The following is a 25070-nucleotide window of genomic DNA, read 5'->3' as shown; positions in this document are numbered from 1 at the left end:
AGAACAAAAGACAGACAACAGCATCACCTCTTTGTAGATGATCTTCAAATATAAATTTCAGAACACTAATCTCTTTTCAGAACTCCAGAATTCTGTCACCAAGAACTTTGAGAATGTTTCTACCTGGGTGTTGTACTCACCAGCACCTTAGTATGCATGCCCAGAAATGGAAATTGTTCCATTATGTGATTAAAAAAAAAAAAATAGTTAAATAACTTGAATGGTATGCTTTGAGATTCTCAGCACATTGATTAGGAGATTTGTGGGAAAATATGCCCTTTCTTAGGCACTCATCTTTCACCTCCCTTTTTTAGTCTATTTCCTAGGTTAAGGCAGAAATCAAGGGAAACTTAAGTATGAAAAACTATTAGGTATATGGGGGGGAGACATAATGTCAGGAAAAGGGAATAAGATTTTGTTCAGAGTAGATATGATCAAAGACTTTAACCTGGAAAGGACTATAAGCCATCAGATTCAGTCTTTACCTTTTGCATACGAATAAACTGAGGCCTAAAGCAGAGGAACAGGATCCTGAGAAGACAGGTGGATCTCGACTGTCAAAATCTTAGATGAGATCAAAAACATTGGAGAAAGGTGTTGAGGATGAAAAAGCTTTAGGACTTGAATTTTTAAAATATGTGTATACAGATGTACAGTTAATTAATGCTATATAGTAGGGTCATGAATTTAGATTTCAAAAAGACATTGGAGGTCATCTAGAACCTACTTTGACAAATGCAGAACTTAAGGTCAACAACTCGAAAATGGTAGAACTCACATTCAAACCTGGGACCCCCTCAAAAGAAATCTAATACTTAGTACTAGATCCTCTAAATCCTCCATTATTGATGTGGTTTGTTAAATATTCCATTATGGTGTTTTAAAAATTTGAGTTCTCTTTTTCTGACATTCTTTTTCATTTGACAGAGAAACAAATTCCATGGTAGAAGAGTTTATGTTACTTGCCAATGTCTCTGTTGCAAAGAAAATCCATGAAGAATTTTCTGAACATGCCCTGCTTAGAAAACATCCTGCTCCTCCTCCATCAAATTATGAAGTCCTTGTGAAGGCAGCTAAATCCAAAGTAAATTCTTCCAGCATTCAATTTTTTAATATGACTCTCATTGAATTTAAATAGCAAATCACTTGTTCACTTTTATAGGATTTTATGTGTTTTAACGTACTGTTAAACATACCAAAAATTCTGATGCTTCTGACTTAAGATAATCTAATTCTTGTATCTGTATCTAGTTTGCCTGCCTTGTAGTTTCACATATTTTTTTTTTTTTTGTTTGTTTGTTTGTTATTAGTATCATTGTCTCTGTTTTTTATGTCATTTCCCCAAATTTTGTATACAGGCTCCTTCAAGATGCTAAGGCCAAAAAACCAAGGAAAGTCATAAAATTCCAAATTGTTAAAAAAACAAACAAACATAAACCACTCTTCTCTTTTTTTTTTCCCATTTTCTATCCCAGGAAGGAATTTAAATCAAGCATTTATGAGAAGTTCATTAGCCAGGTAGTTAACTATATTAAGCATTGAGAGACTAACTTTAGGTGGAATGTACTCCTTGAGTGATAAATTGCAAGTGTTGTGGAACTTCCTTCAGTAGACATAAAACTTGGTTCTTTTTTGCAAATTCTAAGAGTCCTTGTACTTTAGATCTTTAAACTTGAGTAGTAATATTCTTCTTAACAGTGTTGTCCAAAATCTCAAACTTCAATCTAGAAAATTCAAATATACTTTTATTAGACATGCAGAATAAAATTCTCTGTTGTTCACTTTGAGGAAATTTCAGCTCAGAAATAAATGTAGAAAAGTCACTTAATCTCTTGGGCCTACTTTCTTCATCAGTAAAATGAAAAGTTTGAGTCAATCTCTGATAAAAATTCAGTATTCCTAAAAAACAAAACAAAAAAAAAAACACCTTAGTTTTTTAAGAACTTGTTGGCCTTCTAGAAGCCTAGGAGATAATAAGTGACAATAAACTTGTTTTAAAATTGGCAGAGAATTTAGCATTTGTATTTACTCAGGGTAACAAAGCACTTAAATCTCTCCTGACTTTATCTAGTTTCAGTGCTTTGCCACTGTAGGGTTTTGTTCTTATTTTCTGCCTTCGAAAAGGAAGAGGAAGACAAGATGAAGGGGGAAAATTTTCCTTACTACTGGTATTTTTTTATTAGTACTAGTATAATTCCTATATTCATATCTCAGAGTTTAGGCTAGTATGATGGTTCAACTATGTTACTAGTTAAAGATATCCATCCCTTAGTCTTAGAACTTAATCAGTATTTGTTATAATGTTTTTATAGGAAAATATGTTTAAAGTTCCAAACAACTAATTTTAAAACATTGCTTCAAAATATTTTCTGTTCTGAAATTGTAGTGGGCTTTTGTGAATTCATTAATGGTAGTATTATATATTTGAAATGCTAATTTAAAAATAAAAATGGAACAATGATATTCTCCTCATCCCCCCCCGCCCCCTTTTTTTTTCTTTTACAGAATTTGGATTTTAAGACTGATTCAGCAAAGGCTTTGGCTGACTCTTTAGACCAAGTGGAGTCTCCTAATTTCCCATATCTAAACACACTCTTCAGAATATTAGCCACTCGCTGTATGATGCAAGCAGTTTATTTCTGTTCTGGAATGGATAATGATTTTCATCACTATGGCTTAGCATCACCAATATACACACATTTTACTTCACCCATCAGAAGGTACTTTTAAAATCATAAAATTTAAAAGAGGAGAAAATACAAGTGATACATCAAGTTTTGATGGATTTTTTTTTTTTTTTGAAAATGTAGTCACTTTATTATAAAAATTTTTTGACAGTATATATGCATGAGTAATTTTTTTTTTTTTATAACATTATCCCTTGTAATCATTTTTCCAAATTATCCCCTCCCTCCCTCTACTCCCTCCCCTAGATGACATGCAATCCCATACATTTTACATGTGTTACAGTATAACCTAGATACAATATATGTGTGTAAATCCAATTTTCTTGTTGCACGTTAAGTATTAGATTCCGAAGGTATAAGTAATCTGGGTAGATAGACAGTAGTGCTAACAATTTGCATTCACTTCCCAGTGTTCCTTCTCTGGGTGTAGTTGTTTCTGTCCATCATTGATCAACTGGAAGTGAGTTGGATCTTCTTTATGTTGAAGATATCCACTTGATGGAATATTTTTTTAACCTGTACAATAAAACTTACATGTACTTTGAGTTGTTTTTGCAAGTGTTTCTGCTTGCTTTGTCAAAACTATTTTTAAAAAACTGTTTCAAATTTAGAGTGTAATTATGTGCATTCTATAAAATGAATGGAAGACAATGTTGATTTGTGAAAATGTTATTTTCCCTATTTTTAAAGATATGCAGATATAATCGTACATCGGCTTTTGGCAGTAGCTATAGGAGCAGACTCTACTTACCCAGATCTGACAAATAAACACAAGCTAGCGGATTTGTGCAAAAATCTCAATTTCCGACACAAAATGGCACAGTATGCACAACGAGCATCTGTCGCATTTCATACACAGGTTGGTTTCATTTTATATATAATATACATATATAAATAATGATTGAAAGAGAAATTTTATTCCTCTAAGTTAAGACTATGCAGTCAGTCATTCAAGGGCCTTAAAATGTTATCAAAAAGAAACAAAAAGGTTTATGAGGATGCTACCTAATTAAAATAATTTAATTTTCACCAATTTCACCATTCCAAAAATCAATAAGTATTTGAAAATGAATTAGCTAGCCTATAATGATAATCTTTCCCTTCCCCTATTCATTATATTCTGGAAATAAGACATCTGGATGCCTGCTTGGAGTCAGGAAGACAAATTCAAAACTTCACTCAGAGTCTAAACAAGTCAGTACTCTGTGCCCTATTTTCCTTATCTTTAAAATGAAAGTATTGTGCTCTTATGACTTTTAAGGTACTTTCTGGCTTTTTATTTATGATCCTATAACCTTCCATTGTTTAAATAGTTAGAAAGTTTTTTAAAAAATCACAAATGTATAGTTGCTACTTGTTACTAAAATATAGTAACATCACATGCAAAAATCTAACTAGTAATTAACAATTGTTTAAAAAATTTTTTTTCTAAATAATAACTGAAATAACTTTTCTTTTTTCTTATAGCTGTTCTTCAAAAATAAAGGAATAGTGAATGAAGAAGCCTATATTTTGTTTGTAAGAAAAAATGCTATTGTAGTGTTAATTCCAAAATTCGGTTTAGAAGGAACTGTATTTTTTGAGGAAAAAGACAAACCAAAACCAAGACTTGCTTATGATGAGGAGGTATGTTATTATATATATTTTTTCTTTTGGCATACTTTGTCTCTGCATTGCACCTTATAGAAGAATAATGATGCATCCAATGGATTTGAGGACTGAAATAGCTCAGCTTCTTTGTCATTCTGCAAATATTGATTAAGAACTTCTTTCCTTTTTGACAATGTGTTAGTTACTGTGGTGTACCATATTTCACTTGGGTTAACTGAATTAGCCACTTTTACTCTTATAACTCATTGCCTTCTACTAATTCCAGATCAGTTATTTAATTGGTATAGGCTATTTTTTGGTGAAGCAGTTTTCTGCAGATCAGCAAATGTTCCAAAGCTTATAGTTTGAGAGAGTTGGCCACAGTTTTGAGAGTAGTAACTTATCTCTTCCTCGTCTCACTATAAGCAAGTGTCAGAGCTTAAAATCAGAACTTATTGAATCCTAAGGCAGGCCTTCTATTACTTGCCATCCTGTATGTTACCTACATACAAAGAAATTTCAAGGAAAAATGTTTAAATAGCTTTACCTAAAGTCAGTAATTCCATGGCAAGAAGAGAACTGATATTTTTTGCATCCCTTGGGTAGCCTCTCTTTCTTTGATCCCTCAGTCTCTCATGTATTTCTTTTCCCTCCTCATCGCCTGTTTTTCTAGGTCCCTCATAGGCTATCAGAATAAACCACTCTCTCCCTTTATTTCTAATGTTATGGGAAATTAGCTGATTTTGCTATACTTTCCTGTTTTTCTGGGTCTAAGTTGCTTAATTAAACCTCAAATTTAAGGGCAGGGGTCAGCTAAATGGCAAACTAGGTAGAACACCAGCCCGAAAATCAGGACAACCTGAATTCAAATCCAGCCTCAGACACTTAACACTTCTTATCTGTGTCACCTTGGACAAGTCACTTAACCAAGTTCCTTAAGGGAAAAACAAAACAAAAAATTCAGGAAATTAGAGGGCAGGAAACAGTAATCAGTGTAACATTTCAATCACATTAATTTCTTCCTTTTGAGGATCTAGATGAATTTCTCTTAGTTTTATTAACTGCTAAGTAACTTTTTTAGTAAATAGTCTTGAGAAAGTCAATGAGAATTATTCAAAAGCTTTTGAATCTTGAACTCCTTAGGCAGCTCATAGTAATAATCTTCATTAGAAATATGGGTAGGGTAAGGAGAGAACATGATTGGAAGAAAAGAAATTGTGTAAGTAAAAGAATACATGTTTATATTTTGGTTTTACCAGATCATCCATTGTAAGAGTTGACCAGATCATCACATTGCTTATGATGATGAAATATTTTAATTGAACAAAAGATATAAGCAATAAGAATGATCCTTCAGATGTCTGAAAGCAATGAAAAATGTTTAAAATGTATTTTCATAAAATTTAGGTACCCTCACTAAAAGTAGAAGACACAGAATTTCATATTTTTGATAAAGTTAAAGTGAAAATCACCTTAGACTCATCCAATCTTCAGCATCAGAAAATTCGCATGTGTCTGATAGAACCACAGGTAAGATTCGATTTAAAAATAAGTACTCTTGTTGTGGCAGAATAATATATGTGTACTATTTTTATGGAAGGTCTAAGAAGAAAAACTTATTTGTGGTCAGAAGTTCTTTTAAGGCCTTCCCTTCTTTTAATTTTAATATTTAGGAGTTTCAAAATGAAAATGTCTTCAGCTGTCATTGTCATATCTTAATCAACAATGATTTTAAAAATTAGTATGTTTCACAGAAACTTAACATGTATATAGGTTTACCTGACTTTAGATGGATTCCTGAAAATTGTCTGCATTAAATACTGGCTTTATCAAATTTGTTTTTTCATTAACTTCCACCATCATTTCAGTAATATGTTCCCATTAGAATTATTAGGGTTTTCAGTATGCAATAAAATTTTTTGAGTCCTAGTTTTGCTGACTTTTAAATAAATTGCAATGTTGTATATCACTTTTCCTACTTAAGGTCTTTGCTACATATTTTATCTTCAGTAGCTGTGGATAATTGCTTTTTTAGTTTCTTAATATAACTGGTGTACTAAAATATTCTATTTGGTGTATTTTTAAAATTATAGTGTTTTATTTACAAGATATATGCATGGGTAATTTTTCAGCATTGACAATTGCAATCTTTTGTTCCAGTTTTTCCCCTCTTCCCCCATTCCCTCCCCCACATGGCAGGTAGACCCATACATGTTAAATATGTTAACGTACATGTTAAACACAATATATGTATACATATCCACAGTTATTTTGTTGCACAAGAAGAATTAGACTTTGAAATAGTGTACAGATAACCTGTGAAGGAAATCAAAAATGCAGGCAGACAAAAACAGAGTGATTGGGAATGCTATGTAGTTTCTCAGAGTTCTTTTACTGGGTATAGCTGGGTCTATTCATTATTGAACAAATGGAACTGATTTGGTTCATCTCATTATTGAAAAGAGTCACATCGATCAGAACTATCATATGGTAGTGTTGTTGAAGTATATAATGATCTCCTGGAGCTGCTTTTTTCACTCAGCATCAGTTCATATAAGTCTCTCCAGCCCTTTCTGTAATCATCCTATTGGTCATTTCTTATAGAACAATAATATTCCATAACATTAATATATCATAACTTACTCAGCCATTCTCCAATTGATGAGCATCCACTCAGTTTCCAGTTTCAAGCCACTACAAAGAGGACTGCCACAAACATTTTTGCACATACAGGTCCTTTCCCTTCTTTAAGATTTCTTTGGGATATAAGCCCAGTAGTAACACTGCTGGATCACAGGGTATGCATAGTTTGATAACTTTTTGAGCATAGTTCCAAATCACTCTCCAGAATGGCTGGATATATTCACAATTCCACCAATAATGTATCTGTGTTATTTGGGGTATTTTGTAGGGAAATGGGTGGGGAGAGAAAAGAGTAAAGAGTTTGATCTCAGGAAAATCAAGAAATCTGCCTTTTTCCTTTGTTATTTTCTAAAGAGTGATTAAAAGAAAAACAGTGGCAGGAAGTTAAGGATAGGGAAAATTTAAAAAAATTAAAGTTCATTTCAGTATTGTCTCCTACCTTCCCTTACCCATCTTCTTAGACCACTTTTTTTTAGAAATTTAGAGTCAACACTAGCAGAAATCAAGAAATAATTATATAATTTCAATAAGCAAAATAATTTGTTTTTGTAATTTGTAATTTTGTTATAACTTTTGTAATTTTGTAAAATTATTATAAATTACTTTTTGAAATTTTTTGTAATTTGTTTTTGTTGGCAATTAATATTTTTTGGATATTATAACAGCCAGTTTCTTATGCTTTTATAATTTTCTTTTCTTCCACTGCATTGTTAGATACCAGGAATAAGCGTTCCTATTGATTCTCCGAACTCAAGCACTGAAGAACCAGAAAAAAAGAGGAGCAAGTTAGAAAATTAGCTGTATCTAACAGAAAAAAGACTGTTACAAAATTGATTTCTTTTTGTAACATTGGAGAAAAACACTGGCAAGTTATGGTTAAAAGTATCTGGTACAAATTTAATTTGTTTCTTTAAAGTGCATTTTAATCATTTTTAAAATTTGCATTTTTATTAAACAATTGCCTTCAAGTCTTTCTCATCATCTTTGAGAAAAGTATTTCTCTTTTCATTTTCTAGATGTAATACAACTATTATTTATGCAGAAAAATTAAATTGAATGCCCATCACTTACATATTGAAAGAACAGCAACTTCAGGGACCTTGATAAAGATCATTTAAATGAATTTACTTCAGAAGTGCCAATTACTTTAGTGGCTTATTTTGGAGCAGTCATCTCTTTATTGAAAAGCTGATTCATTTGGCATAAATAATTCCTGATTTTTTAAATGAGGAGAGTGAAGAAAGGATCTTCCTGGATGTAGAGGATATAAAAGTCAGGATATCCTCTAAATGCCTAAAGTACAAAAATGGTTAAGAATAATGATAATTTATTCTTCCCCAACTTTGAGATGTCCTTTGTTTGCTCTTTGGCATTCTAGAAAGAATTCATGTTTATGTTCCTTCTCCGAAAATTACCTGTCCATATTCTACTTCGGCTGTTATAGGAACTGATCTGATTATATCCTAAGACAGGAAAGAGGTTGCCTTCTCTTTAGCCTTCCAGAGAGAATTGTTTGATCAAAATGAATCTTTGTTTGGTAGGATTTCCGGTAATATGGGAAGTCCCTTCCAATGTTTAGGTGTCTTTTTTAAAATTAAATTCTTTGACTGGGTGGAGATCCTTTCCTACAGCATACTTATTCTAAATTACTTCCAAGTAAAATTAGCTTTAAGGAAAAGGAAGATGAATGATACTATTGCATAGCAATTATGAATCATTTTAAGAAATTTCTGAATAATTCAAGCCTTTTGGGGTATCAATTTTCATATTTGAGAGTTACAAAAGCTTTTAGTTTTGAAAGATCTTTTATAGCACTGTTTCTTATAGGGAGAATCTTCATTATTCATCAGTACTGGAGAGTAGGAAACTATTCTTTGGCTTTTATAAATACCTCATAACTTGGGGGGGGTGGCTTGCAGCGGTGCATAAAGCGCTGCTCTTGAAGTCAGAAGGCTTCAGACGCTTAACACTTCCTAATGGGTGACAAAACTTCCTACCTGGGCCAACTCCAATTGCTTCCAAAAAAAAAAGAAAGAAAAGAAACAAAGAAAACCCATAATTTTATCTTGGATACAGAATTTACCGATAATTGACATGGGATGCCAATAAAGAGTACCTTCTAGTGCATAGTTGTAGCTAACGTCAGGTTTGGAGCCAGAACAAAGACCTTATAAAATTAAGGTTTTTTTTTTTTCAATTAACAGCAGTTTTCCCCTTTCTGCTATAAGAATTATATTTCATAATTGATTAACTATTAAACCTCCATTCTTTGGTTCATTGCAGGAAGCAGAGTAGATAACTCCTCAGTGCCCCTGAATGATAGGAAATATAGCTCAGGTGGTCTCAGGATGAGGGGAGAGGAAAAGGAGTTTCTGGTCCCTTCCTTCCACAATCCAAATCAGGTATCATTAAATGTAGGAATTAGTTTTATTGGAAAGCACTAATTTCTGTTCAGTTTGGATAATTATACTATTTGAGCTCTAATTGCAATTTTCTCCTTTGAGAGAAAATTTTCTTCAATTTCTTTATTGAATATAAATTTTAGTACATTTTGGTGGTAAAAGATGTGCTAATTTATCTGCCTTTGGTTTTTATGCTTTTCTTTAATGGTCATGTAAAGGTTCCCTGTACACCTGAGAATGTATATAATTTTTTCTGTTCCCATTCAGTAACTTCCAGAAGTTTCTATTATGTACATAACTTTTTATAAAGTTCTGTTCTGCTCCTTAATTCCTTATCTTTTGGTCACATTTGTCTAAGTCAACTTAGACTCCAACTGAGATAACTTGAGAGCTCCAACTGTTAAAATTTTTTTTTTTTCTGTTTCATTCTAGAAGTTAACTTTTTCTCTAATAAAATTAAATGCTATGCCATATGGTGAAAATACTTGTATTAAGTATCGTTACTGTTTATCATAATGTATTTTGTTTCTCTTTTAATCAAATCTTTTATGTGCAATTATAAATAATTGCTGCCCCTGCTTCTTGAGTTATCTTTTAAGCATACTAGATTTGCTCTAAATCTCTTACTTTATCTGAGTCTTTGAGTTCTGCTTTCTATTTCATTTTATTCTCCTACTTCTATAAGTGATTTAACCCCATTCCCAGTTATGATTTTTAATCATGCTTTTCCATCCCTTAATACTTTCAATCTTTGCTACTTTTTAATGAGCATGTTGAATGTCCTCAATATTGCTGATCTATATTTTATATAATTTGTTTCTATTCACTATTGTTTCCTTCCCTTTATTCAGTTCCTAATCAGATTTTTTTTTTCTTCCTCCCAAGTCTACTTTCATGTTTTATCTTCCAAAGTTTAATTCCTGCACCAAATTTTTTTGGTGTGTATTCAACCCTTATTTGTCCACTTCAGATCAATGTTCAAGTATAGCTTACAAATTTCATCCATTTCTTTTATAATTATTTGAAATTATTCTAGTTTAGCTTCTTTTCCTTTTTCCTTGTGTGTTCTGCACTCCTTTCATTTTCAGACCAAAATATAACAAAACTTCCCTGTTTTATTCCCTCAGTGACTTTTTAAGATACTAATCTTCTGAGGCAGTTTCCTTCCCCTCTGTTAGAAATACTACTTCATGATGTAGTTCTTTCCAGTTCATCATATTCAGCTCTGGTCTTTTAATAACGAATATTTATTTTTCATTGAATGTCCACTTTCTCACCCATGTGATCATTTTCCGTTTTACTAAGTGGTTCTTCCAGCCTTTATCTTTTGCTCTCTTTAGTACTCCAAGCATTTTTTTTTTTAGATAAGCTAATTTGCCAACTGTGGCTCCTTGGTACTTCTACCTGTTTATTTTCTCTCTGCCTTCTCTTCTTTATTTTAACCTGGAAGTTCTATATTCTGGCTTTTGACATTCCTACTAGTTTTCATTTGGGAGTTTCTTTTAGTTGGTGCCCAGCGAATTCTGTTTTCACTTTGCTCTCTGGTACTAAGAAGTGTAAGCAATTTTCATTTGCGTTCTTAGTTATCAGACATTTGTTTTTTCTCTCTCTTTCTCACCTGTTTTCTTCCCTCCAATAAACCCTTAGAATAAATATGCAAAATCAGACAAAACAATATGTGCTTCTCCATGGGCTTTTTGGGTAATTATCAACTTCTAGTATTTTACACACAGTAATGTTCAATGTGGTTTCCTGAAAGCAATCCATATTCTTTTGCTGAATTCTGGGCTTTAAAATTGTTCATTAGTAGTATCTGTCCAATATATAAATACCACTAATTCTACTGCATTATCATCACTATATGTATTCTTTATCCGCTCATCTTTTCCCATATGATTGACTCTTTGATTGTGAATCTTTTTTTACACTCTGCATAATGTTATAAACAAATGTTACCATCTGGAAGACCTCAACATTTGCAACTTTTATATTTTTCAAGAGCTCTTGTATTATTTCTTCATATGCATAGGAGACATCTTTGTTCAATAAAGTATTAAGTGCCTGTTACATACCAGGAATTGTACTAGGTATCTGGGATACAAGTACACAGAGTGAAATAATCTCTACTCAAAAGGAGCTTACATTCTAATGGGGAGAAAAGTATATATAAAATTGTATTTAATATAAATATGTTAAGACTCTTTAAGGGCAATTTTGTGAAAACTTCTTTGTAATCTTTTCTATACACCTTATCAAAGAATGCCTTCAATTTGTATGTAGATACTTTTCAAAAACAAATTTTTTAAGTAGGAAAGTATGTGTATGATGGGTATTCTCCTGGTTGCTTTTTTTTGGTAATAATAAAGTCAAAGATTTTTATATATTACCTTTGATATCTTCCTTTCCTTCACATACTTTGAAAACCAGTCATTGAATAAATACCCCCAAAACTGTGTTACCTATAGCACCAACCCCCACTGTGTATATTTGGTATAATTCAGCTACTTTTCTGATCTTTTATTTTTTTTAAATATTATTTCTACTTCCTTTTGTAGCATTCCTCTAATTGTGATGTTTGAGACTCAGATGTGGGTCTCCTTGCTAATAAATACGTTTAACCATTCCTGAATAGCCTTTCAAGCATATAATCTCTTGAAGTTGGGTCACTTCCACTAAACAAATGGAGTGTGTGGAAAAAGTTTTTGTCTATGAGGGAACTGGCCTTTAGCTAATCTCTTAATGCCCCTTTTAGTTCTAACAAATTATTTTACTATTTGACATGTCATAGTAATTACCAACATAACTATTATATTTCTATTCATTTTAATACTAGCATTTACCTATGCTATGGACTGAACTAGGACTACAAAGAGAAATGGGAAAAAAAATTTCTCTTCAGAGATCTTTATATTTTGGGAAATGACAGCATATAAATAAAAAATTTGGAGTGGATTTTATTTTCAGTAAGAGAGGGGAAAACACCAGTAACTGAGGGACTGAGAAAGGCCTTATGTAAATAAGATACATTAACTTGAGTGAGTCTTAAATTCTAAGAGGTGTAGGTGAGGAAGTAGGCATTTCAAGCAAGAAAGAGAGCCTGGGAAATAGCAAAAGAAATGTCATATGTACGGAACAGCAAGACCAGTTTGGCTACTAAGTGGAGAAACAGGGGCTGGTATCCAGCTACTGAAGCTTTTTGAGTAGAGAGAATATGGGGACCTAGACCTAGTTAGCTACTGTTTTTTTACTGTCCATGTGCTAGGAATGATTTTTACATGAAATGTAAAAATTAGTCATTTCTTGTGCTCACACAAGAACAGGAAGTTGGCCAAACTTGGCCCTCAGATTGTAGCTTGCAAATCTTTGCTTTGATATATCAGTTTAGCTACTGTGTGATAGATTGGGGAGGAAGGGGCAGAGAAGAAATTGAATTCAGGGAAACCAATCAGAAATGTATTGCTGTAATATAGAAAAGAGGTGTTAAAATGTTCACTACCTAAGATCAGGAACTTAACACCTCTTGGTGTTAAGAACAGCATGAATGTGACTGACAGATATTGACAGTTCATCTGAGAAGTTTGTTTCCAAGGATATGAACTAGAGTCACTAGAAGAATGCCAATGTCCTCAATGGAAAAAGAGATTTAGAAAGTAGAGGAAAAGACAATGGATTCTATTTTAAAACCATTAAATTTAAAATTTAAGTGGGACATTCAAAGGAATCTAGAATGCTTTTAATGATGGAGCACAGAAATTCAGGAGAATTATGAGAATTAGGTATATAAATTCGGTTAACATAGACATGATTATGTATTAAAAGTAGGTATTAATAAGCCCATGAAAAACCTTGGGACATAACCAAATGGTACAAGGTGACCCAGCATTAGTTTGACAAAAACTCAAAGAAAGAGGTGAGGGAAGGTCAGGAAATGCAGATATATAATCATCAGTAGTCTTTGAGAAGTGGGGTATAAAAAAGCAAGACTCTAAATGATTTGAGTAAAATGAACAAGAGCTGAAATATTATAAAACTATATATATAGTCTTTATATATATTTATATATAGCCAAATTCAGAAAAAACCATGTAGGGAGAAATCTTTCATTAAAAGGTGGAATCAAGTGGTTCTTATTTTTTTAGGACAGGCAGTAGCCAGGCCGGTTCAGAAGTTGAAGAAAAATGGTATCCAGCTTAGTGAAGGCCTTTAGAGCAAAGGAAGAGAATAAAGATAAGAGGGTCTAAGATGAGGAAGTAGCTGCTCTAGAATGGCCTTAGTTTTAAAGTATGAACTCCATAGACTTTGAGATGGAAAGATGGTCCATCTCATGGTACTTAAGGGAAGAAGGTTCAGAACAAGTGCCGTGGAGAATGTGATAGCTAATCAAGAACAAAATAAATTATTGAGAGGGGAGTAGATAATTACCACCTAGTTTTTTAACTTCCTCTGTCAGAACTTAACAATGTGGAGGGGTCAAAGTGGCTAGAGCTGATGTAATGATAAGCAATGAGGACAGTGATTAGTATATGCAATAAAAACAATGATTTAGAATTGATAGTAAGATACAGAAAGAGGTACCTGTGGTTTATTGGGGTACCTGTGGGTTTATTGCAAATAAGGAGTGGCAGAAAAACAACTCAATTTCCGTTTAAAGAGCAGTGTTAAACAGAAATGTGAAAAATAAGAATTTATTAATCCCCTACATCAGAAAAAAATCATCATCATGTCACATGTAACAAAAAAAAATTAGTTATGATCAAGTCACTTGAGGTAATTACAAAGATTTAATGATAAAAATAAATGTCTACTTCTGTGATTTGGTGAAGTTTCAGGAGCTTTTCTGCCCTTTTCCTTGTAAACATCAACTTGGCCATTTGGTTTTCAGTGTCAACTTTCACATTGGGAAGGGAATGAAAAAATAGTTCAATATGTAATCAAGGCAGTTTTCTCCCAATCATAATCACATTATTGAGCCTGTGCACAGAATATCTGCAATTAGTAATTCAGTGATGGTCTTATAGTTCTGATACACACATTTCTATGAAGGATGTGCTGTTTTCCTCCAATATCCTTGTGTTGTATGTTCCTGCTAATTAAAAGAGAGAGAGAGAACACTTTGATAACAAAATGATAACAAATCTATTTGATGATAAAAGCAATAAGATTCTTTTGGGGAATCAAACATTAGCACTAGAATCCTGGGCAAGTTACTTTACCTCTATCTGCTTCAGTTTCTTCATCTACAAAATAATCATAGCACCTACTTTACCACTGCTATGAGGGTAAAATTAGTTTTGAAACAGTTTGAAAACTTTAAAAGTACCATATAAATGCTAGTCAATCTATTTTGCTTAATTACATAGAACAGTGGAAACATTTATCTATTTGTTATTGAATCAGTTTATTTCAGAAATTCTTAATCCATCTTAATATACACATGTAAAAATCAGTGAGAAGCAGCAAAGGTCAACTTTGAGGAAAAAAAGGTAATTACCTTTTTAAGGTAATTATTTAAAATGGTCCAACAGTAGATAACTATTAGAAAATTTATCATATACCCTAATGACTTAGAAAGCATTTTTCCCATAACACTAAAAAGCAGATTCAAGTACTTATTAACATCATTTCATAGATATTTAGAAACTAAGGCTAAGAAAAGTTAAGTGGCATGCTGAGATTGGCTCTATGTAAGCATCTGGGCTTTCAGTAAGAGCTGACCACTAACAAAGGTATCTTTGCAATTGCCCTAGACATACTGTCTAAGTCACCTCTTTTTTTTTTTTTTTTTTCATAGATAAGGAGACAGCTATTCTAAATGCTATTCATTCTACAATACCACAGCTATCTCAATAATAAGCAAATAAAACCCTTGCTATTACTGTTTTAAATCTAATTAGTTACATCTAGATTCTCCTAGCTCCTTTCTAGAATATATATTAACAATAGTCTTATGATTGGGTTATTCAAGACATACCAGGAATGTACCAGAAGATCAGACACAGAAATTGGAAAACTCACTGTGCTGTTTGGCCACTACATCCTTAGAAAAGGCTTCCCATTAGTGCCAAATTTAGAAACACTTCCTACTCAGCCTGATGGTTTAACTTAAAAGTGCTTCTAAACTTTTTGTCATTAATGACCACATTATACCAGGGTGCGAATGTATTTATTTGTAAATAAAATTTTATTGTACTTTAAAATGCCTTAGAAAAAAAATTAAGTTCCTACTGAAATTAGACTTAGACTAAATAGTTGATAATGTTGTTATATTATTGTTATTATATAGGTCTTGTTGAGGTTAAAGAACATCATAATAAAGCAAAAACCAAATGCTGTACTACCCCATAGTTTTTCTCTCCAAAAACATTCCATACCTTTGCTTCAAGATTTGAGATTTGACTTGAGACTTGAGATTTGTTCTGAACTTCAAAGGATGGTGCATCATTTTCTCTACAGTAGCTCTCTGTTCCTATTCCAATTGTATCAATAATACTGTTCCCACAAGTGTGTGTATTATAGCCACTATCCACCTGAGAAGAATGCAACAAGAAAAATCACCTAAGAATTAAATTTCAAATGTTAGACTTTTTATATGAACAGAGCAGCATACATGATCTTGAAGAACCCTAAAGGTATTTAAAGTTTTTAATACATTTTTACGTAAAATCTAAGATACAATCTACAAGCTAATTTCATTATCTGTATATTAGTATTATATATCAATACTGTGTAATGTGCTATTAAATTATGTTAAAATGAATAAAATATCAGTATAGTAACAAAGTGTAAAGTAGGATTGAAATTTTTCTTTAAGGGGCAGCTAGGTGGCGCAGTGGATAGAGCACCAGCCTTGAATTCAGGAGGACCAGAGTTCAAATATGATCTCAGACACTTAACACTTCCTAGCTGTGTGAACCTGGGCAAGTCACTTAAACCCCAATTGCCTCAGTAAAAAAGCAAAAAAAAAGAAAAAAAAAAAAAGAAAATTTTCTTTAATACAAATCTATCAGAACATAACCCTTGAATGATCTTGGTTCCTTTCAAAACCATCACATTTGAGGGTGTATACATTTAGGCCCATAATGCTGCCATTGTGAAATCTTTTACAATATAATTTATAGATATCTTATTCTAATCAAGAAAAGCTATTTCTTTATAAGAGGGTATAGTGGACAAAGAGCTGATCCAAGATTTGGAAATGACCTAGGTTCAAATTCCTACCCCTGATATTGGTTATGTGACTCTTGGCAATTCATTTAACTACAAATAACTCATTGAGATGATGAAGAATAGTTTCTTATTGTGTCCTAGTATTCTTCTCACATAGAGCTCCTTATCAATGAATTTATAGGTTGTATGCTCACTTGACTATCAAATGAGATATATATATACACCCTATACTGTAAGAGTATAGTGAATTTTGATTAAAGTGAATGCCACTCTTGACTGCCAGGTTTTCCAATCTGGAATAAAACTGCATAGGCTAGAGAAGCACAATAAATGGAAGCAGGAACAATGAGGATCATCCTAAACTAAGGTACTGAAACCTTTGAAAGTGTGGAATCTTTGAAAAATCTCTCTAAAAAGTGTCCAACAGGATCCTAAATTTCTTGCCGCTCCCTCTACCCACTAAAAACCTTTCTTTTTGACCAGAGGTTGGCCATGTGGAAAGTTGTTTACACTAAACTTCAGTTAAACTACTAATTTTTTTTTTTTAAAGAGGATTATAAAAGCTTATTAGATCTTTTAAAAATTGAATAAGTTTAGTTGAATTTGCTGAATGGTTACCACCACTGCCCAATTATTTGTCTTATTCAAATCTATTATGGTGAAAATGAATATTGTTATTAGTTATTGTTAATATCTTAGCAACTGTATACAGAAACCATTATTTCAAGGCAACTTCAACCAAGAAGAGAAGGTAGTTACTGGAAATTAAACCCGATTGAAGTATCAGGTGAAGTATCTTGAGAGAAATCTCCAGCAAAGATCTATCTTTAAATTAAGGAACAGATGTGTTCCTAAGAAGCTGTTCTGTATAAAACAAAATCACACATTTTCCTGGTGCTTTAGATCATAGTTTGTAGATCATAAAATGTTTAGAGCCAGAAGGTATTTAAAGAGGGCATCTCCGGGTTGCCATCTTTACAGATTATGAAATGGGCTAGAATAAGGTAGCTCTGACAGTTTTCATAACATAGTCCAGTGTTTTTCAAATGCACCATATCTGTTTAATGCTTCTAGGAAGCTAAAGATTCACTTCCTAGAATTTGTTCTTTTTAATCTTCATATCAGAATGCAAGTAAATTGAATTTTCCCCTAAATCAGAAGTGAATAATCTTATTTCCTAAGATAAGTTTTAAAACAAAAATACCTTATCAGAAATAGCATTTCCTTGGGGGCTAGATCCACATGAGAGAAAGATGCATCCTAAGAGGTTGCTTGAAACTTTAAAAGTAGTCTCTAGAGACAAAGCATCTTAATTCCTTCCTGACCTACCTTTCCTCTCTAGCCCTAGCTTAAGAAAAAAAAAAAAAAAAAAAACCAACAACTAATCTTTCTGGTATTGTTTTATAACCTAACTTGAAACAACATGAGAAAGTTCATTACTTTACTACAGGTCCTCATGCTATAAATGTAGAAAGGCATACTGGACAGAATTCTGGGCTTGAAATCAGTAAGAACTGGGTTCAAATCCTACCCCAAATATTTATTAATCTATAAACCTAGGCCACTTGTCTACACTTCTGGCCTCAGGAAGCTCCATTAGCTTTAGACAAACTTGCTATTTCCCTTAATGGAAAGTTTGATCCACTGATCAAGCCACAGATTCTTTGTATAATAATAATATTAAAGGGTTGTGAAATAGAATAACTTATTTTAGATTGCCACAAGACAGTAAATATATCAAGATCTTATAGGAGCTGGAAGCTTTGCCTGCCATCATCTATTCCAAATTCCTCTTTTTACAAATGAAAAAAATCCAAAAAGGTTTAAGGATTTTCTCAAGGTCCTTAGGTTTTTTAGGGATTCAACACCCAGTACATGGCAGTGCCCATGTGGCACCTCTTCCACTGTACTAAGCTGCTCATGAAGTATGAATTTTCAATGATGCCTACCCAGTGAATTAAAGTGGGGGAAAAACAAAAAAAAAACAAAAAAAAAACCTTTTACAATTCATGATAAAAATTTCATACAGTAGAAACCACTTATTTTATAAACTTAAGAAAACGAGACCAGGAGAACTCAAGTGACTTATGATGGTAAGGGCAGGTTCCTTTGTCCACAAACCTAGTTCTTTTTTTCCAATGGGTTTTTAATCTAATGGAGACCAGACAAGAAAATATGTCAGAATATGCAGCAATAAGTATTGTGCTTTGCCCTATATGCTATTTCTGTAAAGCTTTTAAGGCATGTCACTTGAGTGTCTATTCTCATGAATAACTTTCTCTACTTCTTGAAACATCATGGACTGGTAACAGGAAAAAGTCGGTTTTATGTAGGGGGTGAAGTCTCCTAACTGAGACTGTTCACAGTCCTGTGGTCACATCTAAAACTCTATCAGTAAGACACAAAGTATAGTGCTCACAAAGAAACAGAATACATGCATATTATTGGTTTCAAAAGATTTGGGAACACTATGAACTCAAAATGTTCCAAATAGTGTCATAGTGCCAATATTAAAATTGTTTTCTTTCCAAGTAAATTCACAGAGAAGTAGAGGAAGAATAATATATGGTTGATGCCTTAAATGAAGGCAAAGGAGAATACCAACAAATAAGTTGAAGTGATTTCTAATGTCTTACCTGAATGCTACTGCTTTCACAAGGAATGACACTGCTTTCTGCAAGAGGTGACATGCACATATGAGAGCTTTCAATACTGAAAGCAATACCTGTCATATATCCAGTCATTGGTAAACTCCCATTACCAACTGTATCCTTAACCCAAATGTTTTCATCTGCTATCTCTACAGGATCAACCATATCTACAGAGCTATTCTCCTTTTCACCTTCAGTGTCTTGCAATAATGCCAATTCTTTATCACAAGCATTGGATTGATCTTTTGTAATAGACATGGTAGCCACAACTAAATGTGTGCCATGTGCAAAAGCATCTCCATCCAGCTGTCGCAGATGTACTCCAGCAGTATCCATTGATGGTAAAGAGGCTTCTTTAGGAGGAGCATTTTCTTTTTCTTCTTCTACTTCTACTTCTTCTTCTTCATTATGATGCTCAAGAGTAAAAGGTATCCGAATGAGTGAAGTACGGTACTGAGTACCTGCTTTACACGTCCCAAGTCTCATAGGAGACCAATTTTTAATTGGAGAGCAACCATCTATATATGGACTTCTGGCACAGGAATTGGTAATGCCATTAGAATTTGAAGCAGATGGCATTTCAGGAGAACGAAAAGTAAATTTCCTTGGTTCTAAAGGTGGAGAAAAGAAATAAAAAATGAGTTTAGAACATTTTATTTTTTACTTACATATTTAGGATACCATTTAGGATAAATTCTTAGTCATTAAGAACTTTTATTTAAGGAAAACTAGCTTCCTGCAATTAAAATAATTAACTTTTATTGCTGAAAAACAATATGAACCTACTGAATAATAAGGATCTCTCATATCATTCTCTTCTCAATCACAGACTAGTCTATGCCAATAGAAATCTTTTAAGAAATATTTTCAATTATATCAATATTGTTCAAATTAATATAAGGGATATGCATTTCATTATTTTGTTAAAGTTAAGTAGTAAAAAAGTACATAGTTTCAGCTTCTAAATATAGCCTACATAATTTGCCTTACCAGATCATCAAAACTTTAAATGCAAAAAATAAATTTTTTGACCACTAATACAATAGGTATAAAATTTCAGAGAAGGCATGTTTGATAATAATAATCCTCCATAATCCTTTGTAATTTAACCCCAAACAAAATACCTTCTTTGTTGATTTTCTTTTGAAAATGTGAACTGTGCTATGTGAATAGAATTACGTTCAAAACATTTTTGATTTTTAAAAATGAAGAGCATATAGTATACCTACATATATATATAACATACCCATAGAAATATACCAATACAACTACAATTCTATTTGTAACAAATGCAAATTTTATATTTCCACATTTCAAAATATCTGTAACATCAATAGTATAGAAACATCCTAATCCCACATAGGTCTAACGTTTTAATGCTTTACTGATCTTCATTAACTGCTGTGGCCAAAACAATTCATTATAGTAATGAATCTCTCTAAACTGGCCTTTTGTCATTAGAAATATAATGAAAACCTATCCAGTTTGGTAAGTCCTGGGCTAAATCTTGCATTCCATTATACAGTCTTCAAGAACCCTAGGTCACTTCTGTATTATGAAATAATTGATTAAAGAAAAAAAGAGAAACACATAAAACCCTACCGAACATACCAGAGAGTGGTGTTTTTCCTATCTGAAAAGCAATTGGAGAGAATGCTGGTGAAGCAATAGTTGTAGGGGGTTGCTGTGGAAATGAGGGACTTGTTATGCTTTCCAAACTATATTTTCTCGTACCTCCCCGAATAGGACTGGAGGAAAACTGGCCCTATGGGGGAAAAAAATTATATAGGTACACACAAATAAATAGGAAAGATGTCATCAAACAACTAATATGCATGCATTAAACACTAAACATTTGGGGTATAAAGGAAACAATGGATCAGTTCTTGCCTTGACAAAGTTTACAATCTATTAGGGTGGATACATGTATAGAAATATAAGAAAAATACAAAATCCTTTTGGGACAAAGTGTATTAGAACCTGGGAATGGAGGAGAGGGAGAATGAGGTAATTAAGCCTCATAGAGCTGAATATTGGAATCATCAGTCAATGAACATTAGGTACTTATAATGTGCTGAGCACAGTACTAAACACTGGAAATACAAAGAAAGGCAAAAAAACCCTCCAAAACAGTTCCAACCCTTGCAGAGGTTTATTAACAAATTAATGGGGGAAAGTACTAGAATTAAGAGTTGAGAAAGTCAGTCTGAAGGAGATGGAATTTTTGGTGACACTTAGAGAAAGCCAGGAAACAGAAATGAGAAAGCACATTCCAAGCATATGGGACATTGACTAAAAATGTCAATAGATGGGAATGTCTTGTTTAAGAGACAGAAAAGAGGCCAATGTTGCTGTATTGAAGAGCACAGGATGGGAAAGTAAGAGCCTGGGAAATATAGGGGGAAAGGGATAAATTTTGAAGGGTTTTGAGTAACAGAATATTTTTTATATGATTCTGGGAAGTTTACTGAATTAGAGTATATATGAAAAGGGTTGACATGATCAGACCTGTGCCTTAGGAAAATCAGGCTATTAAAACTGTTGAGGTGTGAGATGAGGAAACTTAGTATCAGGATAGTAGAAGTATCAGAGCAAAGAAGTGGGTGTATTCAAGAAGTGTCACAAAAATAAAAATGGCAAGCCTCAGCAGAAGATTGGATACAGGGAGGTTAGCATGAAGAATCAAAGATGTCTTCTGAGCATGGGGACTAAGAAAATAGTGGAGCCCTAGAAAATAATAGGGAAGTCTGAAAAGAAGGATTTAAGAGCAAAGATAATTTCAGTTTTGTATATATGTCTTCAGAACACCTAAATTAAAATGTTCTGAAAGAGAGTTGGACACATGAAAGAGAGTTGGACACATTAAACTGAAGAACCAGAAATAGATCAGAACTAGATAAACAGATTTACAAATCATGAGCATAGATGTAGTAATTCAGGAGCTGATGAAAGCATCTTACTTTAAAAGTAGGATGGAGGGAGAACTCAACCCAGGAGAGAACTCGGAGGAATACCCACAGTTGGTGGGCACGACTTGCTTAAAGATCCAAGAAAGCTGAGAAGAAGCAGATGTAAGTAGGAGAGCCAAGAGAGGAGAGTGTCTTGAGAACCAGGGAGAAGAGAATATCAAGGATATCAGGAAATTAATTGGACAATGGCAAAGGCTGTAAAGAGGTCGAAATAGATTAAGAAAAAAGTCTTTAGATTGGGCAATTAAGACACTGGTAACTTTGATGAGATCAGTTTAGACTTAAAAGCCAGATTATAGAGTTAATAAGATGAGAGGAAGCAAAGTGCCTAATGTAGATAGCCTCAAGTTTAGCCACAAAAGGCAGGAATATATGGAATAATAGGTAGCAGGGAAAAACTGATCAAGCAATTTTTTTTTTTCCTTAATAAGGTATATTTATAGGCAGTGCTAGTAGGAGCTAGTAGACAAATTAAATACACGTGAGGGTGCAAATGATAAAAGAGGCAATCTGCAGGAAGAGATAAGATGGAATGGATCGCTGGTGCAAGTGAAAATGTTGGCTTTGGTAAGGGGACAAAGCCACCTTATGTGAGATAGGTCAAGGAGGAAAGTAACTGGAGACATGTAGTGATGAGATAAGGAACGGGAAGAAAAGAGGGCTCCCGGGAAAGATTTTGGCATTTTTTCCCATGCAAAATGAAACAAAAATTGAGAGGATAATGAGAGAAGGAGCCAATGATCATGGGAAGTCTGAGGAGGCATAAAAAGGTTTGGAAGACCTGCCATGGTAAGAAGGATAATGTGTTACTTAGGGAGGTGTAAAAAGATTGCATAGTAGCAAATTATGTAACAAATTTGAAGTGCATTAAGTCAAGATGGTTGTGTGACCACCTCCAACTTCTTCTGATACAAGCATAAAGAAAGGCAAGGGATGATGGGAATGATCTAAGCCTGAAGCCTGGTAGAGCATAATTGGTGATGTAAGTGGAAAGGGACCGCAAGAAAAGAGGAGAGTGCAGAAGAATGTAAATTCTGGGGATTAAGGTGTGGGTGGTTTGTTACAGAAGGCAGAGGGAAAGTAGAATGCTAGTAGATTGCTAGTAGATTATGCATAGGCAAGGGAACTTCAGAGGTTTATGAACATGGCAGGAGTGCATTTGTGGGGGATGCAGAGATCAGAAGTATGATTATTCAAATATGGAAATGTTTAAAAGGATTGCATATATTTAACCTGGAGATCTACAGTCAAGGATTTTGACTGGATGGTAGTTATGGATTGCATGAACCTCAGGAGAAGTTAATGAGTACTAAAGTAGAAAACTGGGTAGTAGTAGTAGTAATGGGGATCAAGAAATATTCCAATTTCAACAAATGAATCAGGAAAAAGTATAGCTAGTGCAGAAAAGCTGGGGGAAACCGAGTTTCTGAGAGCCAGAGAATGGAAAGAATGGGAAAGAAAAAGATTTAAGATGAAAGCAAGATTGAACAAGTATCCCAGAAGGCATAGTAGAAAGTATGAGTAGCTTCTGGATAGATCACAGGGCAGAGAACTTGAATAAAAAATTGGCCAGGCAGTGGTAGGGACTAGGGTCACTGGGATAAGGAGTTCTGAGACAATTTGTTAAACACTGAGAAAAAATTTTAGAAAGATTATCAATGTCAACAGTGTTATAACTTAGGAAGTAAATATGAGGTCTCAATGTGATCCAGATATGATGGAAACTGATTTCAACAACATGTGGAAACCCTCCATCAATACAGACCAGCACAACGGACTGATCACAACTTGTCCTTACCTTTGGACAATGAAAGATGAAGTGAGCTGTCTCAATCACAGCATGTATTAAAAAGTAGGCCTAGTCAACCCAGGTCTTCATGACTCCAAGCCTAGCCTTCCACCACTAATCTAAACATGTGCCTATTGCCTTTCATATAATAACTAGACAATGTCAATAAAAGCTAATCAATAAACAAAACTTGTGGTGAGGGTAGCATCTGTCACAGTCCCACCACTTAGAAGTTTTACTTAATTTGGGGGGGAATTTACTTTGTAGGAGAGGTGGTTCAAGCATTCATTGGGAAGTTTCCAATTATGCCATGAGATATTCCCACCAACAGAATGTGATTTCTTTGATGACAGAATTTTTATGTTTATATCCCCAGAGCTTAGCACACTAGCAGATAACAGATGATTACTAGATCCTTGTTTATAGTAAACTTGTATCAAAGTTGATACAAAAAACCATGAAGATACTATATTCTTTAAGAAATTAGTAAAAAAAAAGCATTAGTTAGGGCAGCTAGGTGGTGCAGTAGTTTGTAAAGCACTGGTCCTGGAATCAGGAGGACCAGAGTTCAAATCCAGCTCCAGACATTTGACACTTAGTAGTTATGTGACTGTCTCACGAAAGAAAAAAAAGGAAAGGAAGACCATTAGATAAGTACTTACCGAACTGGGTGTTTCCACAGGGCTCCTACACCTAACTGGGGATAAATCTATTGAATACAGAACTTCAAGCGATGCTGGAGCATTACTATATGGACTCTTGGGAGAAGTTGGAGATAAGGAGTCAGACATACTTCCATTTCCATCTAAAAACAGTTTTCTTCTTAGAGATGAGGAACTGAGGTTTTCTTGAGATTGGTCCGCAAATTCATCTGCTCTGAAATATTCTCCTACATTAATTTAACAGATGATTAAGCCATTAAGTTTGAAAATTAAAGGGCAAGGTTTTTAGGAGAGCTTTGTTTAATATAAATAAAATAGTACTGTTAGGAACATTTTTTCTTTATTAAAATTAGGGGTTTCAGCCTGTGGCAGTTTGATAAAGCTTATTAGGACAATATTCAGGTGATTTTAGGGAAAGTGTAAAAATTTCAGGAAAACTTTTCCCCCTCTGAAAGGAGGTATTTAAAAATACAATATTCTCCAACTTATAAAAGAGCAAATAATAGATAA

The 25070-nt window shown here is 33.5% G+C and overlaps 2 protein-coding genes across 4 annotated transcripts in view; one reads left to right on the top strand and one right to left on the bottom strand.

The window, feature by feature from the left end:
* The window catches only part of DIS3 (DIS3 homolog, exosome endoribonuclease and 3'-5' exoribonuclease), a 39563-nt gene extending 31662 nt beyond the window's left edge, over positions 1-7901 (top strand). For both annotated transcript variants that reach the window (XM_074299234.1, XM_074299235.1), the window contains exons 16-21: positions 928-1084; positions 2506-2720; positions 3378-3546; positions 4155-4313; positions 5685-5807; positions 7635-7901. In XM_074299234.1, coding sequence (XP_074155335.1) covers positions 928-1084; positions 2506-2720; positions 3378-3546; positions 4155-4313; positions 5685-5807; positions 7635-7718 — 907 coding nt within the window. In that variant the 3' untranslated portion in view covers positions 7719-7901. The remainder of the gene's footprint in view (positions 1-927; positions 1085-2505; positions 2721-3377; positions 3547-4154; positions 4314-5684; positions 5808-7634) is intronic.
* A 6090-nt stretch (positions 7902-13991) lies between these two features.
* The window catches only part of BORA (BORA aurora kinase A activator), a 28113-nt gene continuing 17034 nt past the window's right edge, over positions 13992-25070 (bottom strand). The window contains exons 8-12 of one of the 2 annotated variants that reach the window (XM_074299246.1): positions 24561-24787; positions 20752-20905; positions 19126-19751; positions 15694-15849; positions 13992-14408 (exon numbers count right to left, since the gene is read on the bottom strand). In XM_074299246.1, the coding sequence (XP_074155347.1) occupies positions 14358-14408; positions 15694-15849; positions 19126-19751; positions 20752-20905; positions 24561-24787 (1214 nt within the window). In that variant the 3' untranslated portion in view covers positions 13992-14357. The remainder of the gene's footprint in view (positions 14409-15693; positions 15850-19125; positions 19752-20751; positions 20906-24560; positions 24788-25070) is intronic. The other variant, XM_074299247.1, reaches the window with a different exon arrangement.

Source organism: Sminthopsis crassicaudata, chromosome 3, assembly GCF_048593235.1.
Source record: "Sminthopsis crassicaudata isolate SCR6 chromosome 3, ASM4859323v1, whole genome shotgun sequence".
Lineage (NCBI taxonomy): Eukaryota > Metazoa > Chordata > Mammalia > Dasyuromorphia > Dasyuridae > Sminthopsis > Sminthopsis crassicaudata.
The sequence above is the reverse complement of the archived record's forward strand: the minus strand, read 5'-3'. Positions and strand labels throughout refer to the sequence as shown.